Raw genomic sequence first — 17,850 nt, 5'->3', positions numbered from 1 at the left:
GTGCTAGTCTTCTAAAAATATATAATGAAGTGAGGTTCGTCTTGTCTCATAATGTAGTATACACTATCGAATCACCATCATCACAGTGATTTCACTCATGTATTTTCAAGTAACTCCCTCTTTCACACCTCACTCACAAATTATACTATACATGTAATAACACATGCTGTCATATATGACACCAAGGAGATCACTTATACAGAACTAGAATAAACCAAACCAGGCCGATTCAAGATCGTATCCTCCCTATCAAAGATCATCTTTTTCTCTGTTCTTTAAATTGAAGCATATTACCGTATATACTCGAGTATAAGTCGACCCGAATATAAGCCGAGGCACCTAATTTCACAACAATGAAAACTGGGAAAACTTATTGACTCAAGTGGGACCCTTACTCGAGTATAAGCCGAGGGGGGCTTTTTCAGCATAAAAAATGTTCTGAAAAAGTAGGCTTATACTCGAGTATATATGGTAGATGCAATTGCTGTAACAGTATCCCATCAGAGACTTAGGAGGAACTCACGGTCTCCCCATTATTTGAAGATAACCTATGGTGCAGATTTGTTTGAAGTTGGCGAAATTATATGCAGTCATTGGCCTTAAATCACCAACCTTATGTATTAGGTGATGGGAAAAAGGGATTTACTAACTGTACCTCACACCTCTCGACTCGAGACATGCTATAATCTAGCTACCCCTATGTTCCAGGGTATGGAGATGCATGAAACTGTGCTAACGCACAGACTACAAAGTTGATGCGGGTGACCACCCAGAATCATAACAAAACTTAGAGCGTATATAAATTATCACCAATGTACTGGTCACACCAGGAACACTATTACAGTGTTACCACACTCCTAGATACGCCATATAGAATCAATTAGATATCTATCTTCAAAGAATCTGGAGAACAGAACTGTACAGACTTATAGATCGCCTGGTCTGTAGGCAAAATCAGCATATCATGTTGGACAGATAACCTGGCCGCAACACATCACACTTAACATGGCACAGCCACTCATCACCTAGGGGTACAGCAGACTCATTAAACGTTCATAATTCTAAAAATAACACCATCATGAATGTTGTCCCTTAGTACATTCTTATATGATTTTAATTTACATCCAAACATTATATCGAAGGAACATGAAATTATTTTATCCTCTTGGAGACCTCTTTGTTAATAAACGATGACATTTACTAATTACCCCTTAATCATGCAATTAACATCATCAACTCATCATACATTGCACTGCTCCATTTTTGTCCAGTCTTTGTTGACTTCAAAATAGACACAATGTATATAAATACAATCAGGAGACAGTGTTCTTAAAACAACAAATACGAAAGATATTAAACATTGACTCAGACTGTCAGCTAAACAATTGAATTGATCAATTCAAACAATGACCTGCTTTCAGTATGTGACTAACCGCTCCCCTAATTAGCATAATAATGAGGAGGAGTTAAGGTATAAAAATGGCTTCCGGACGCCCTGTGAGTGGTCCTGACGAAGCTCTTGCGAAGCGTGCGCCGACCGCACGCAGTGTGTCCCCCCATACCCCCTCCCCACTTACCACTGTATTTTGATTGCTGTATAGTTGCGCTTGACGGGTCTCCGCTGTACACGGAACCCCACTGCTTACAGGTCAGGGTCTGACGGCCGTCACCTGACTTAAGCAGCACTCCGATCCTCCTGAGGCCGTGCAAGGGCACATACCTCAGGCGCTCTCCACCAGCAGAGATTAGGCGATTCTCTCAGACATGGTAACAGTGACCGCTACATGGGCAGGTAACGGAGACACTCTCCACACCCTGCACCACGGTCATACTCGATATACCAGTCTTGAGCCTCCCTGCAATACAATTTGAGCGTACACCTCGAAATCGATCTCATAGTGGATCTTATTTTAAGGGTTATGTACAAGCCACAATTATTTATAATTATTTATATTTAACTGCAAGTCTACCTATTCATGTATTATTGATTGATGTATCAGTTGTGCTATAAGGGTCTCCGCGGTACACGGAACCCCATTGCTTAGAGGTCAGGATTTGACAGCCGTCACCCGACCTAAGCAACAATCTGATCCCCCTGAGGCCGTGCACGGGCACATACCTCAGGTGCTCGCGGTTGATAGGGTTTAGGCAATCAGCCTCCCTACAACACAGATTGAGCTGACACGTACGAACCCGACCTCATGGTAGATCTTATTCAAGGGTCGCGTATAAACCGCAACTGTTCTTGAGTTAAACAGCAACTTACAAGTGGGTCTCTCCTAGGTGTACACACACCAGGAGACGTACATAATAAAATCTTCTATTGATAATTATACTACAATCTTGGGGCACACTGCATGAGGATTTTTTCCTCTTTTAAATCACCAGTTGTGTGTATATGTATGTTAGTGTGTTTTTAAATGTTCGCAACCTTTTAAACATCCCTCATTAAAAGTTACATTTTATTGTACAATTTTTTCCAAGGTGCACCATATTAGACATTCTGTGCTTTCTCTTCTTGTATTCTCGGACCTGTGGAAGGAAATCCAACTCACCCAGGTCCTCCATGGAAGTTCTTCTGGCTTGGTCCGATGTAGCCCAGGCCTTCTTCCTTCTTCTTCCATCTTCTTGCTTCTTATTCACGCTGCCGGCGACTCCAGCAAAGCTCCCCGACTGTCAGAGCCGCAGAGATCCTTCCTCCTCAGCGTCAGTACTAAGAATGAATTCTGGCCAATCAGGAGCCGACTTTCCTGGCTCCTGATTGGCCGCTAGGCGGCTCCTGATTGGCCAGAATTCATTCTTAGTACAGACGCCGAGGAGGAAGGATCTCTGCGGCTCTGACATTCGGGGAGCTTTGCTGGAGTCGCTGGCAGCGTGAATAAGAAGCAAGAAGATGGAAGAAGAAGGAAGAAGGCCTGGACAACGTCGGACCAAGCCAGAAGAACTTCCATGGAGGACCTGGGTGAGTTGGATTTCCTTCCACAGGTCCACCATGGATTTCTTCGGACCCGGACCTGACTCCGACATGAAGATCGACATGATGAAGAATGACGACATGATCCGGAACCAGGACAAGGCCCCGGATCAAGACTCTGGGACCTACCTACGGAATCAAGATAGGTAAGTATCAGGGTGTGTGTAATGTATGTATTAAACTTTTATTTTTCAGGTGTCAGTGTGTATTTATTTAACTATTTTTTTTACTGTGGAACTACAAGTGCCAGCGGGCCCTTTAATGCCCCGCAGGCTGGGACTTGTGGTTCTCCAAGTCCCAGCTTGCGGGGGAGGCTTGCTGGGACTCATAGTTCCACAGTTTAAAACAATAGTTTATTCATCTTTTTTTTACACCAAGATCAGCTCGATGCCCACCGCCCAGGGGCATCAAGGACAGCACCAGGCTTCAGCCTGGTCAGGTAAGTCCTGGAGGGGGGGACCCCTTTATTGGGGGGGTCCCCACTCCCCCAGGGCCCCTGGCCAGGCTGACTGGTCAGAGGGTTAATTCTTTGGCCGGGGGGACTTGTATAAAAAGTCTCCCCCCGGCTGTGGCATTACCCTGCTGGCTGGTTTGGCCTGGGGCTGGTTCTTAAAATACGGGGGACCCCTAGTCATTTTGTCCCCCGTATTTTGGGAACCAGCCCCGGACCTGGAGCCTGGGGCTGGTTGTTAAAAATCGGGGAACCCCTATTTGTCGGGTTCCCTGATTTTTAATTACCGGCCCCGGCTCTTTCAGCCTGGTGCTGGTTACAGCTGTGGGGGGGACCCCACGCTGTTTTTTTTTTTTAATTTATTTAATTTTCTATTTTTTTTACACTGAAGCCTGCACGGATCTGACTGATTCCCGCAGGCTAAAGTCAAATACGACAGGAACATCAGGGTGTATTTTCCTGTCGTATTTGCGTGGCTGTTTTACACCAATTAGCAGCCGTATTATCAATACGGCTGCTTAGTACATCAGTAACCACCATTCTTTTGAATGGTGATTCCTGTCGTATCCTATCGATGGTGTAGACATTCGTATTTGTAAATACAAATACGAATGTCCCATCTTTAGGAATACGAATTGTTGTATTTTCGGGATTGTAAATCCCGAAAATACAAATGTGTAAAAAAATAGGTGTATTTCTGCCTACGAATACACCTATTTTTTACGAATCCATATTGGTAAATTTCCCCCTAAATGTCTTTATTCCATTTCATCTTGAATGTCATTTCGCCACCTCAAACTAAATATTTCAAAAACAGAATACATTTTATTTCCACCACCCAATTGTAGTTACCAACCTGATATTTCAATCACTGTTTAGAACAAGTGTCATCTTTGACTTTGAACTGTCCTTTGTTCCCCTCATTCCATCTGTCTCAAAATCAAGTTACATTCATCTAATAAACATACCCAATATATGACCAAACCTTACAGATACAGAACATACTACAAAAACTGTAATCCATGCTCTTATCATTTCCTCCATTGTTTATAGCAATAGTCTCCTTACTGGTCGTACTAAATAGAGACTCTCACCACTATTATCCCCCCTGAATACAGCTGCAAAGCACACTCCCTCCTATGGTTACCTGAATTCTACCACATTCAATAAAAATACTTTCACTTGCACACAAGGTGATAAACCAAACTACACCAAAATACATCTCTTCACTTACAGTATCTCAAAATATCTCCCAACCCTACCTCTTCGCTCATCACAAGATCTACTAGATTACAAGATCAATTTAACCACAGGCATTAATGTCACAAAACTTTCTCAAACCGCCCAACTTTCAAAATAGGGGAAGCCAGGCAAAGCCATGTGGTCCAGATATGGGGGTGTGGCCTCTATAAAAGGGGGTGTAGCCTTACCAGAAGCTATGCCACAAGCCATGCCTCTGTTTCCCTCACTATAAGGGCATGACCAGTGCCCCATACCAATAAAGTAACCAACTACAGTAGATTGTATTGATTAAGGACAAATATATAAAATGTCTTAACAAGCTAACTAACATAGCCATGCGCACATTGAGTGTTAGGGGTGCACAGACACCCCCTAATGCTGTGCCCGACCTTATGAACACCACCCTGCCCCTAGCAATACCAGCAATACCTTTTACCAAAGCATTTAGCTTTTTTAACTGTATTCCATTAAAAGAAGCGCTCATCAATCAGTAATGTGTGTTTTACATTGTTAATTGTATTCGACCACTGTCATATCGCTACATACTACCTGCGTCATCCATATATGTTTGTGACTGTATTTGCATGTACTGTTACACAGAGTAATTAGAAGATTAAGGGGGAGATTCTCTAAGCTAAAAATGCGGTAAAAATCCTGTTATTGGGTTTTAACCGCATTTTGGGATGCTCTAAGCATCCCCCACTGGGTTACCGCGACGGCGGGCATCGCCATAAAAATCTGGCGATGCCCCATCGATGCCTTTGGACTTCTACCGCGACCCACCGCCGCCCCGCACTGACCCACCACCGCCCCGCACCGACCCCCCCCTCACCTGTGTTCGGGCAGCACAGTGCTGTGCTGGCCGGACCTGAGACCTCCTCCTCCCTGCACTATGATCCTCTTCCGGGTGCAGGGAGGAGGAGAGCCCAGCGCAGCAGCAGCAGCGCCGGTTAAGGGAGGGAGGGGAGAGCCACCGGGACCCGATGGGACCCACTGACTCTCAGGGCAAAGGACAGCTCTTAACGCAAGAGCTGTCCTTTGCCATAATTATCGCATTATTTAGAGCATATGCGATAATTATGTATGCAAAGGGGGGTGAAGCGGGGCGGAGCTGGGCTTCGGATGTTAGAACATCCTGCCCTAAAAAATAGGCAGAAAATTATGATGTCGCTGAGAGACGTTTTATATTGTAGCGAGTGCCAATAGATGATGGTAGACATGCCTGATTGGTGGTGTTAGACACACCCAATGGGCAATGTTAGACATGCCCTAAAGTTGGTGCTAGGCACACCCCTTAGACGATGAACACCCTAATAAAATGTGCTGCGCATGCCTATGCTTACTAAGATGGAGTGTAGAGGGTTATACTGTACATAAACAAAAGCAAAATACAGTTGGATTATAGCACATTGTAACGTATGATTATCACATGGTGAGGACAAATATTTAATCATCATCAATAACAATTCTGCCAAAAGTGATACATTCATAGTCAGCTGAGTATGAGAACATTGTGATGAGAGTAAATAACTCACATAGTATATATATAAAGGGAAAAGTCGCACATGTTACAGATCAGAGTCCCGCCCTGCACCGTGTGACAGAAGACAAGAGGATGGAAGCCAAACCTGACCTGAAGCTTTACCATGTGCACGGGATGGATTCCAGGGACTACCTTAATTCGTATTTTAAGGCAGAAAGTGCATTCAGAGATGAGACCGTGGTGTTTGTTATGGAGAAGATGCACAGCGCCTTAGCATCAGGTGCGTATCAGTGTACATAGTTTCCTTATATTGTATATGGTTATTGTATATGACTGCTGTTATAGCATACAGGGTGAATACATTGCTCCTCAGCTGGGTAATGGGAACAGGAGAAACTTTTCTTTGGAGAAGCTGATTTACCAGGGAAACGCCACATAGGATATTCCCTCAGCAAGTGCTTTGGTTGCACCAGTATTTCCTGCAGACCATTATTACATGTGGGACTGAATCATCCTCCATGTCTTTGGCACTCACCATCGGCAACACTTTGGTAACTACATATTCTATCTCCTACTCCCAGACAGATCTGGACAGGTGAGAAGCCAACTACTCACTGAGGTATCACCGAGGTATCTCCCCATAGCCATTTCTCCCGGAGAGGAGTAGAATAATGTAGGCCGGTGTGCCATTTATCAAGGAACCTTTTGCACTGTTTTTACACCTATGGTTCCAATTTTATACATATGATCATATATGTTACATAGTATGTGTATATTCTTTATGTGACCCCTATACAGGTTTTTAAATGTATCAATAAATATCAAAATGATAAGATCACATTTTTATTATATATTATATACATCCTGTATGGGATGGTATCAGCATCGTGGCATTTAAGATGCCAATGGGCAGAAGACTGACAGCGGAATTCCGAAGCACAGATCCTGACACCCGGGTGGTAAGAATTCTATTATCCGCTCAGGGCCGGTGCAAGGCACCAGAGCGCCCCAGGCGAGTCGGGGTGGGGGCGCCCCGGTGCCGGGGGGAAGGGGGTAGGGGGTGTGTACCTGTCCTGCGGCTGTGTATATAAAGCTTGCGGCGGCGGCAGCGGGGGGTCCCTGCAGTCAAGAAATAACGAGCGCTATCCGCCTGGCTACGCGGAAGCGCTTCTGTTGTGAAAACACTGGCCGCACAGCGCACGCTGATTGGCTGAATCTCAGCCAATCAGCGTGCGGCCAGTGTTTCCACAACAGAAGCGCTTCCGCGTAGCCAGGCTGATAGCGCTCGTTATTTCTTGACTGCAGGGACCCCCCGCTGCTGCCGCTGCAAGCTTTATATACACAGCCGCAGGACAGGTACCCCCGCGGCACGGGGGGGGGGGGGGGGGGGGGCAAAATGCCGCCCTCCAGTGGCCGGCGCCCTAGGCAAATGCCTAGATTTGCCTAGTGGTGGCGCCGGCCCTGCATCCGCTACCCCCTAACCTTCTCTTCCTATAGCCTAACCTGTGCCCCCCAAGCCTATCTTTAACTCTCCCTTCCTATAGCCTAACATGTGCCCCCCAAGCCTATCTCTAACCCTTCCTTCCTATAGCATAACCCGTCCCTACTCAGCCTAATCATAATCCTCCCCTCTTAGGGGTAAATGTACTAATATGAAAGTTATTTTGAAGATGGGATGTTGCCCGTAGTAACCAATCAGATTCTACTTCTTATTTACTTAATACCTTCTATAAGATAATATATAAAATCTGATTGGTTGCCAATAGCATCATCACATCTTCCGTAGAACTCTAATCAGAGTAAAATTACAACCTAACTGACCCCCACAGTCTAAAACTAACCATACCTGTATAGTGCCTAACCCTAACTAGACCCCTCCAGCACCCTAAGACCCCCCCTCCAGCACCCTAGCCCTAACCTGCCTTATATTGCCTAACCCTAACTAGCCCTCACATGCACCCTTAGACCCCCCCTCCAGCACCCTAGCCCTAACCTCCCTTATATTGCCTAAACCTTACACTCTGGTAACCTTTCCCCCACCCTCGTAGCCTAACCCTAACCAGCTCCAGACTACTTACATTCAGGATGCTGACAGTTGGATTCCCAATGTAAGAATTTTAAGCCTACCCCCTAAAGCCTTTTTCCTGCAGCTGACCCTCCGTCCCCTATCCCAATCCTAACCATACCCCCTTAGTGCCTAACCACCAGCCAGTGCCGACTTTCCCATTGGGCTTAAGGGGCAGTTGCCCATGGTCCCAAGGATTCTAGGGGCCGACCCCCATAGGGAAGATGGCACTACCCGGGGGAGCTGCTGAGGCTGCGGCGGCGGGTGGTGGGCAGTGGGGGCTGGAAGCTTGTAGCGCTATTTGTTGGACAGGATGGCAGGAAGGAAGTGCTGCTGAATTTGAAAAGACTGGGCAGACACTGATTGTCTGAGAGAATTCAGCCAATCAGCATCTGTCTTTTCAAAATCAGCAGTGCTTCCTTCCCGCCCCGCCACCTGGCGAATAGCGCTACAAGCTCTTAGCCCCTGCTGCCCGGACGCTGCTTACTGGATGCTGCTGCCTGTATGTAGGTGTGGGGGTGTGGGAGGGCCCAGTGAATTATTTTGCCAGGGGCCCGGGAAAATGTTAAGATGGCCCTGCCCCCAACCTGAACCTATCCATACCCCCATAGTGCCTAATTTTCCCCTCTTAGTGCCAAACCATATTCCTCCATGCACTCCAGCCCCTGTCTGCTGGCAAATCCTAACCCTCCTTTTCTTCCTAAAGCTACCACCCCCCCCCCCCCGCAGCTTATTCTTAACCAGCCCTGCCATTGTTATGTTTGGGATGCAGACAGTTGGGATTCCAGCATTGTGAGCTGTATCGGAGTTCCGGCAATGTCTTCTGACCTGTGTGGGCATTCCCAGTGCCGCCGAAAGGGGGGCAGCGAGTACTAATTACCCTGGCCTGGGTTTGCTGGAGGTGCCCGTCGGGGCCCTGGTCCAACGCCCCCACCCCTTCTGGGCAGCAGCAGCAGCACAGACATACAGCATGTGTTGTGCTGACAGCAGGCTCAGCATTAGCACCCCACCCCATGAGCTCATGCTGAGCCTGCTGTCAGCATAACAGATGCTGTAGGTGTGTGCTGCTAAAGGGGGGGATAATAACACAAAAAAACCCACACATTTTGGGGGGCATGGCTTAATCGCGGGAGGTGGCAAGCCTATGCAGGGGACAAAAATAATAGGGGTTCTCCATATTATCATGTGCTCCAACAGCCAGGAGTGTCACGCCACACCTGGGGGGAATAATTTTACACAAGTTCCCCCGGGCAAAGCATTACAATCCTGGCTGGTCAGCCCTGGCTGGATCTCTGAGAGTGGGGACCCCTCATTAAAAGGGTTCCCCCTCCAGGGCACCTCTGGCCAAGGCTGAAGCCCTGGGCTTCCCCAGCATCCTTGGACTGTGGGTTCTTGGCTGATGCTTAAAGTGTAAAAGAAAGATTAAACTAAATATTAGGTTTTTGTCGTGGAACTACAATTCCTAGCAAGCCTCCCACATATGTAGGGACTTGGAGAATCACAATGGGCCTTCTGGGACTTGTAGTCCCACTACAGAACCAATACCCAAATAACACACACATGAATAAAGTTGAGCTTTATAACCAGTGCTATTTTTCAGCAGGAACCAGCAGGAACTCAGTTCCTGAACCTCTAATTAAATATGACATCATCAGGAACTGAAAATCGACTTTTCATAAGATACATTTTATTTTAAAGACACCTGTGAGTGCCTTTGTTTCTAAATACAATCTATACATCTATCTCTCCCTCCCTCTCTCTATTATATATGTTGTTTTTTTTATTTAATTGATCCACCCCCAGACCTGGAGTTCCTGAACCTATTTTTCCAGAAAAATAGTACTGTTTATAACACACCACCCTAACATACATACTTACCTATCTTGACAAATAGGTTTGGTCCACTTTTACTATAGAAATTCAAATGGGTACCTTTGAAAAAAAAAATACTTACCAGCTTTGATGTAGATCGGTCCTCTTTGGTCCAAACTAGGCAATCTAGGCGTTAAAAAACAACAACCTGAACCAAACAGGCTATGGAACTGTTTATACAAGCAGCTCCTCCACGAGAATGTGAGAAATCCCAGTGATGTCAGCAGGGCTGTAACTTGGAGGAGGGGGCTAGGGGGTGATGACCAGGCCGCCAACAGGGATGTGCTGTGTCTACAGCTGTCATGGGCCGTGGACTCTGGAAGGGCCCGGGAAGCTCATTTTGCCCACCACAAACCCCCCTCCATGACTGCCTCTGCTTTGCTACCTGCTTCTTCAATGCAGGACACCGGCGGCCAATTAAAATGCTGTACTGGCTTTTGAGCCAATCAGAGCTTGTGTACCATTAGCCAATTAGAGCAGCTGCCGGTACACAAGCTCTGATTGGCTCACCAGCCGGTGCTGCATTTTAATTGGCCGCTGGCATCCTGCATTGAAGAAGCCTTTGCTTCGAGACCTTCAGCAGGAGCCGGCAGTAACTGAAAGGAGAGGGGAGAAATGAGGGGGGGGGGGCCCAGACTGGAAATCAGTCCTGGGCCCCAAAATTCCTAGTGGCAGCTCTGTACGTGACCCAGGCGCTGAACTCCTGCCCTTTGCAGCAGCAAAGAGAGAAGAAAAAAGTAGCGCTAAAACCAATGAGGAGTTTTAAATTAAAAATGACATTTAATACTTAATAATACATACAATGACACAAATAACATTAAAAACAAGTGTAAACGCCCTCAGAAAGCCACTGTAATAGTAAAACAAAATGGGATCCGCTCCTATTATTTACCTCAAAGATGGAAAGGAGGACCAGTTCAGATCACAAAGGTTGGTGCATTTTCCATATGGATTCAAGTTATTATGGTGGGTATATTTACCAATGCAGTTTATCAGGGGATTTTTATATCCGGTTTGGATTGCATTTGCAGCAGTATCCTCATGAGGTAGTGAAGATGAAGCAAGGAGTTCACTTAGATCTGTTTGTTGTATGAAAGTTCTCCAGAGATAAGCGGCTGGTTGGATCCCAGTATAAAGTGCAAGTGCATAAAAGTGGCAGTTTGGGGTGTCTGAATAGGCAGCCCCTGACGCATTTTGCTGTCTGCAAGGAACAGCAGGTACCATACCTTTGTTTTTTCCCATTGCAGCAGCAGGCTGCAAGGTCTATTATGTCTAAGATGTCTACGTCTTCCAGTGTAACTGGCAGTAACACCGCATGGGTGACATCATGACGCTGTCACCACCTGCACATGAGTCTGATTTGGGAGGGGTAAAGAGCCAGTGGTGGAGTGTGAGGTGGCCGTGGGAGTGGGCAGAAGCAGAAGCCACTGCAAAGATATAGAAAGATGCCATGCTGGCTGTGCGCACCGCGTCGCATGCCAGCAGTATTTAAAATGCTATTTGCTTCCATAAATGCTGGCGCCGTAAAACTACACAAGTACCCAAATTACTGCCTCTACCTGGGCACCAGAAATCCTAGTTTTTGCACTGTGAGTCACTTTATTACACTATAAACATCAGCCCGGAACCCACAGCAGAGGGGTGCAGGGGAAAGTCCTTGGCTTCAGCCTGGAATGGTGGTGCCCTGGAGGGTAGAACTTGTATAAAATTTTCCACAAGCTGTGCCATGACACCACTGGCTGTTAGAGCTCTGTGCTGGTTACAAAAATACGGGGGACCCCTGTTCTTTTGGCCACTGTATTTTTGTAACAAGAACCAGCCCAAGAGCACAGCGCTGCTTTTGGAAATACAGGGGACTCCAGTTTTTGTTCCCCTGTATTTCTGCAACCAGCACTGGCTCAAAGAGCCCGGGGATGGTTATGCTCGTGGCAGGACCACACGCAGTGTTTTTTATTTTTTTATTTTTTTTATTTTTTAAACAGAGAAGCCTGCACGGATCAGACTGATCCATGCGATGCTTTAGACTCGTCCGTATTTGGCTGCCGGCACAAATACAAATGACTTCACCATCAGAAAATTTGAATACTGAGAATTTGGCAGCATAGTTAATTTTCCAAATTTTGAGGCCTTATTTTTGGGCACAGACAATTCTGGTCCTACTCATACGTACAGGGCATCTTAGTAAATTTCTCCCATTATCTGTCTTTGCCGTTGACTCACTATAACTATATAGACTGTTACATTCCTCCTTATCTGAGTATTTCCCCGCAGGTCACATTAAAGGAGAAACTTTGATTGACATCAGTATGGGATCCACTGTTCATCATCTTTTTGGTGTCTGTGAATATTTTGAAGAGATCACAATACTGAAATCAACAGACTCCTGTATTATGGAACTCAACAAATGGGTGGACACCCGCACTGGGGCTTTTGATTGGACTCATGTATGTAAGATTGCTACCGAGCTGTCAGGTATCAGGTAAGATATGATTCTAAACATATAAAAACATAAAAGATGAGTCACATTAAAACAAACATTCTAACAATGACAACATACTGTAACAGGTCATTGTTACAGAATTGATGGAGATCAGAGAGTTATCTACTGTACTGTAAGTGCAAGACCCTAGATACAACTTGGGTAAATGAAGGTGTATGGGAAGCCATTAATAAATTTGGTACTTGTGTATTATCACGGTGCCTCCGATATGAGATTGCGCGATTTTTCATCGCATCGCATGCCATACACCCGATGCACTGCGATGCGATGCGATTTTAGCCCCCTATGCGATGAAAAATTGTATAAGCACCCTAATGGGTGCTTACAATGTTAAATGCACCCCCACGCCACCCCCCCAGTATAAACGTGAACCCGAAGCGTGGCGAGCGCAGCGAGCCCGCGAGGGGCGGCGGTACGTGTCCTACAACCTTTTCATACCCCCACTATACACGTCGGCGTGGAGTTGATTTTATTAAGTGAGGCGAGCGCAGCGAGCCACCGAGCCCGAAGCGTAGCGAGGGGCCGCGTATACCTGTGAAGATATGCGCGGGGCTCGCTGTGCTCGCCACACTTTATAAAATCAACTCTACGCCGACGTGGATAGTGGGGGTATGAAAAGGTCGTAGGACACGTACCGCCGCCCCTCTCATCGCATTGTAGAACATCGCGCGATATCGCATCACATACCATCGCATGCCTTTTGGTATGCGATGCAATGGGCGCCGTGATACTACACAAGTACCATATATTTTACAGCAAAGTCATAGTCAGTGCCAATTCTATGTCAAATAGTTACATTATCCTATGGCAGAACATCTTTAATTGCTAGTAATTATAGTATACCTTTAATACCAACAATCACACTGCCATATAATGTACTTACCTTATTTCTGGTGCTACTAGGTCTAATTTTTCAAGTAGAATCAATGACATGGGAGGGGGAATCCATAGGCACCTATCATTGTGATGATCAGTCCACAACTAGTACCATCCAGGTGATAAAATAAAAAAAAGAATTTCCCAGACCAGGCTGGACCTAGAGGATATATATATTTGTATACACATACAGCCCTTCTCTAATCACTGCAAAGATAGGTGAGTATGGATTCTCCCCTCCCCACGTGTAGAGGTTCCTCCCTGGACAAGTAGACCTCATAGTACCAAGGACAAGGACACACATACTGTATGTGAGCATTTGAACTGTCAATGATGTGTGTATATTGTCTATAGGTGCTGGGGGAAGCCCTGGGCCTCACCCTAGCCATAAAGGATCATCAGAAGGAGGAATCCCAAGGCTGTGGGTACTAGTTGGGGGTTAATGATTTGGATGGGGTAGCCTCACCAAGCATGTCGTTTGACTTTGGCATTATCCCACTGCATTTAGTTAGGACCCAGTGATGGTTACTGGAAATGTGGATAATACCGAGGCATTTTTATCCTTGTACAGTATATCTACAACTTCAAGACTGATTTAAGAACCCAGTGTTGGTTCAATGAAATACGGGGGACCCCAACAACTTTACCCCAATATTTCTTTCTAGTTTGTTTTAACAGTGTCTGAAGCACACTCACACTGCATACTTACCTGGTCCTTGGCTATTTTCAGTGCACTGTCCATGTAGAATGGACAGTGGAATGAGTAATCAAATGACCAAATACAGTGTACAATGAATGCAATGTCCTAATCCACAAACATTACCCAAAATCACGGTTGTCATGTGGATCACCGCCATATAGCACCGATTGGCTATATGAGTACCTATCCAATTATATCCCCAATGTACAATCCTTCGCAGATGCTCACTTATGTTCTATCTGAGTGGGATCGCTCTCAGTCAAACAATGGAAGGTTTATTTTCCAGCATCTGCTGACTGCCTGAAAGCAGATAATTGGCAAACTTGGAACTCACTGTAAATTGTTTGCATGATGTCTGCCTTCACTAGGAAATGAAAGAGGTAAACAAGAATGCAATGATTTGAGACTGTATGTATATTGGACAAATCTAGCCAGGCATGTTACATGACATATGAATGCTACATAAATAAGGACAAATCTGTAAACTAATAGTTACAAGCAGTGGCGGCTCCAGAGGTGGGAGGTGGGTGCAGTCTGAAGTTCAAAATGGGGGAACTGCACCAACTGCCATGAACTGTCCTCCCAAACTGAATCACTTGCAGTGGGCGTGGCTCCCATAGTTGAACTTTGGACTGAGCTGCAGCCCTTCCTCTAGAGCCATCACTGGTTACAAGTAAAGTGTTTATAAAGATAGGACACTTGTACCTATAGTGTTATATAATGAATTATTTTTTAGTGATGAAGAACAAAAAAAGGAAGAAAAGTTAAAGGAAAAAATTAAATGCATTATGAAATGTGACATCAGCAAAGAGAATCTCACAGATCCTGTGGTGTTACCACAAGCCGACTGTCTAGTGACTGCGGGGATGCTGGATGTGGTTTGTCAGGACCAACAAGATTACATCAGAAACCTGAGGAAGATGTCAGAGATGCTTAAACCTGGGGGATACTTTATTGTTATTGGAGCCTTAAATATGACATATTACACCACTGGTAATGATAGGATACATGTATTTAATTACAATGAAAGTTTTGTAAGAAAGACCCTCACCGATGAAGGATTTGTAATTAGATCCTGTGAGTTACTTGATAGAAAGGTAGAGAGTGATCTCACAGATTATAAACAAGTGATGGTTCTTACAGCTGTCAAGGGGAATATTTAGGATGTGAGTGGAGGCCATTGTCTGGATGATTTCTTCAAATTCTTCCTAAAAACAACTGAAATACTCTAGGTATTCTTACCGTATAGAGATGGAACCGCTCTCATTAGTGCGTCTCCCGGCGCGATGATTGGGATTCGCCGCCCTGCACCACCATGCTTCAGAATTGGGCACGCCCGCATGAGATGCTCATGCACCCCATTCTCTGCATTGGGACATGCAAGCGAGTGAGATGCTCTCGCTTCCCCGTCTGCTGGCCTCCCTCTGCCAGTGCTCACCAGCTAGTGAGATTTGGCAAGCGTTCGGCATCTGTAACCATTCTTAACTTCGATAGCACTCAGTCATTTACTAAATCTTACAAACCATACAGCTCTTTTGTGATGGGCCTCTGTCAGCATTGCCGCCAGACCACCATCCGCAGGTTTCTGGCAGGTGGCTATCTGGCGTACAGGGGCAGGACATGGGTGTGCGAGCGTCTCACATGTTTGTGCGTCCATTGTCAAGAAAGGGGCATGTGACCATCCCACATGCGCGTGCCCCATTCTGGCAGACGGAGCAGGGTGGTGGGCAGCAGATGGGAGCCACTCTGATGACAGCGGCTCCATCTGTAAATATTTTCAGTTTATTTTAATTTTTGGTACTTGTTTCCTAGCACGGCCACAATCGCGGGCATCGTGTGCCTTAACTTTAAGGCACACGATGCCCGCGATGCCCGCGATTTCCCCATAGGCTTCGATTTCAAGCCTTGACAGGTATCCGCGTCCCCTCGCGGGGCTCGGTGGCTCGCTACGCTCGCCACACTATATATTCTCAACTCCACGCCGACGTGGATAGAAGGGGAATGAAAAGGTCGGAGGACGCGCACCGCCGCCCCTCGCGGGCTCGCTGCGCTCGCCACGCTTTGGGTTCGCGTCAATCGTGGGGGTGGCGGCCACAATGGGGGGCCATAATTTTTTACACACATGCCGGGACCATACCCAATGAGAAATGGCCCATATTGGGCCATTTACCTTTTTTTCCTATGTTAAATGTACTCAGTTTCAATGTTAAAATAATTTAACATTGAAGCCTATGGAGAAATCGGGTCCATTGCGTCGGCACACCATGGACGCGATGGACCCGATTTCTCCATAGGCTTCAATGTTAAATTATTTTAACATTGAAGCCTATGGAGAAATCGGGTACATCGCGTCGGTCGCGTCGTGTGCGTTTTGGTATGCACCCGACACGACCGACGCGATTTTTTTCCCGACACGACCACCACGAAAGAAATCGTGGTGGCCGTGCTAGGAAACAAGTACCGTTAAATGCACTCATTTTCAATGTTAAAATATTTTAACATTGAAGCCTATGGACAAATCGGGTCCATCACATAGACTTCAATGTTAAAATATTTTAACATTGAAGCCTATGGAGAAATCGGGGGCATCGTGTCGGACGCGCATAGGCTTTAATGTTAAAATATTTTAACATTGAAGCCTATGGGGAAATCGCGGGCATCGCGGGCATCGTGTGCCTTAAAGTTAAGGCACACGATGCCCGCGATTGTGGCCGTGCTAGGAAACAAGTACCAACCCATTCACTGAGATACCTAGGAATTAATTTGGCACTAGAAAACCATCTATTTGAATGCAATTATAACCCCTTGTTGAGGGCCTTTGCGGCGCTGACTGGAGACTGGATGATGCACGATGTATCGTGGCTAGGGAGAGTAGCTGCGGCTAAAATGGTCCTCTTACCGAAATTGATGTACCTATTTCGCTCTATCCCAAGATCCCCTCCCGAAAACTTATTTAACAAATTTAACCAACTTTTGACTAAGTAAATTTGGAGAGGGGCCAAACCTAGAATTGCAAAGAAGATATTACTGAGGTCTAAAGCTGAAGGGGGCGTTGCCTATCCAGATATTGAAACTTACTACACTTCTTGTGTGCTGAACCAGGCCTGGGATTGGTTCGATCTTAATGACCCAAAACCGTGGGGGATGTTGGAGAGAATTTACTCCCACCCTACACCCATCGCGGACCTGGTATGGCTCCCACATACTAAAACGAGGAAAATCTCAGCCCTCTGTAAAACCATCAAAGCCACCCTAGATGCCTGGTATAAAATGACGGCTTCTCTAGAAAAGATAGCCCTACTGGCCCCCATTTTTATCATTAAAAGCTTTTAAATCTTTAATTCCTAATTTGCCATTAGATAGGTGGATTAATCAGGGAATAATTTCAGTGGGAGACTTGTATGTCGCGGATAATTTTGTGCCCTTCAGTTATTTGAAAGTTTTTTTCTTGAGAGGAAGGGAATATCCCAATCTCTCAAGAGCCCCGGCACTAGTGGATGTACAATCAAAGGTGCAAATAAAAGGTTCCTGTATGTATTGAAAACCCTATATGGCTGCTGCAGGTGTCCAGAGTCTGCCAGACTCCAAAAAGAGGAAAAAAAAGTTTTCTTCTAACAAATATTCGATTTGGGGAATACACACTGCGCTGTCAATGGGGAGAGTAAAATATATATATTTAACTATCAA

The 17,850-nt window shown here is 45.8% G+C and overlaps 1 protein-coding gene across 1 annotated transcript; it reads left to right on the top strand.

Moving 5' to 3' along the window:
• The first annotated feature begins 6,294 nt into the window (after positions 1-6,294).
• LOC146042185 (nicotinamide N-methyltransferase-like) lies at positions 6,295-15,936 on the top strand. Its single transcript, XM_083162112.1, has 3 exons — positions 6,295-6,430; positions 12,359-12,566; positions 14,900-15,936. The coding sequence occupies exons 1-3, from the start codon at positions 6,325-6,327 to the stop codon at positions 15,324-15,326; spliced, it is 741 nt and encodes a 246-aa protein (XP_083018238.1). The 5' UTR covers positions 6,295-6,324; the 3' UTR covers positions 15,327-15,936.
• Positions 15,937-17,850: the final 1,914 nt, after the last annotated feature.

This window comes from Crinia signifera, chromosome 19, assembly GCF_055691185.1.
Source record: "Crinia signifera chromosome 19, ASM5569118v1, whole genome shotgun sequence".
Taxonomy (NCBI): domain Eukaryota; kingdom Metazoa; phylum Chordata; class Amphibia; order Anura; family Myobatrachidae; genus Crinia; species Crinia signifera.
The sequence above is the reverse complement of the archived record's forward strand: the minus strand, read 5'-3'. Positions and strand labels throughout refer to the sequence as shown.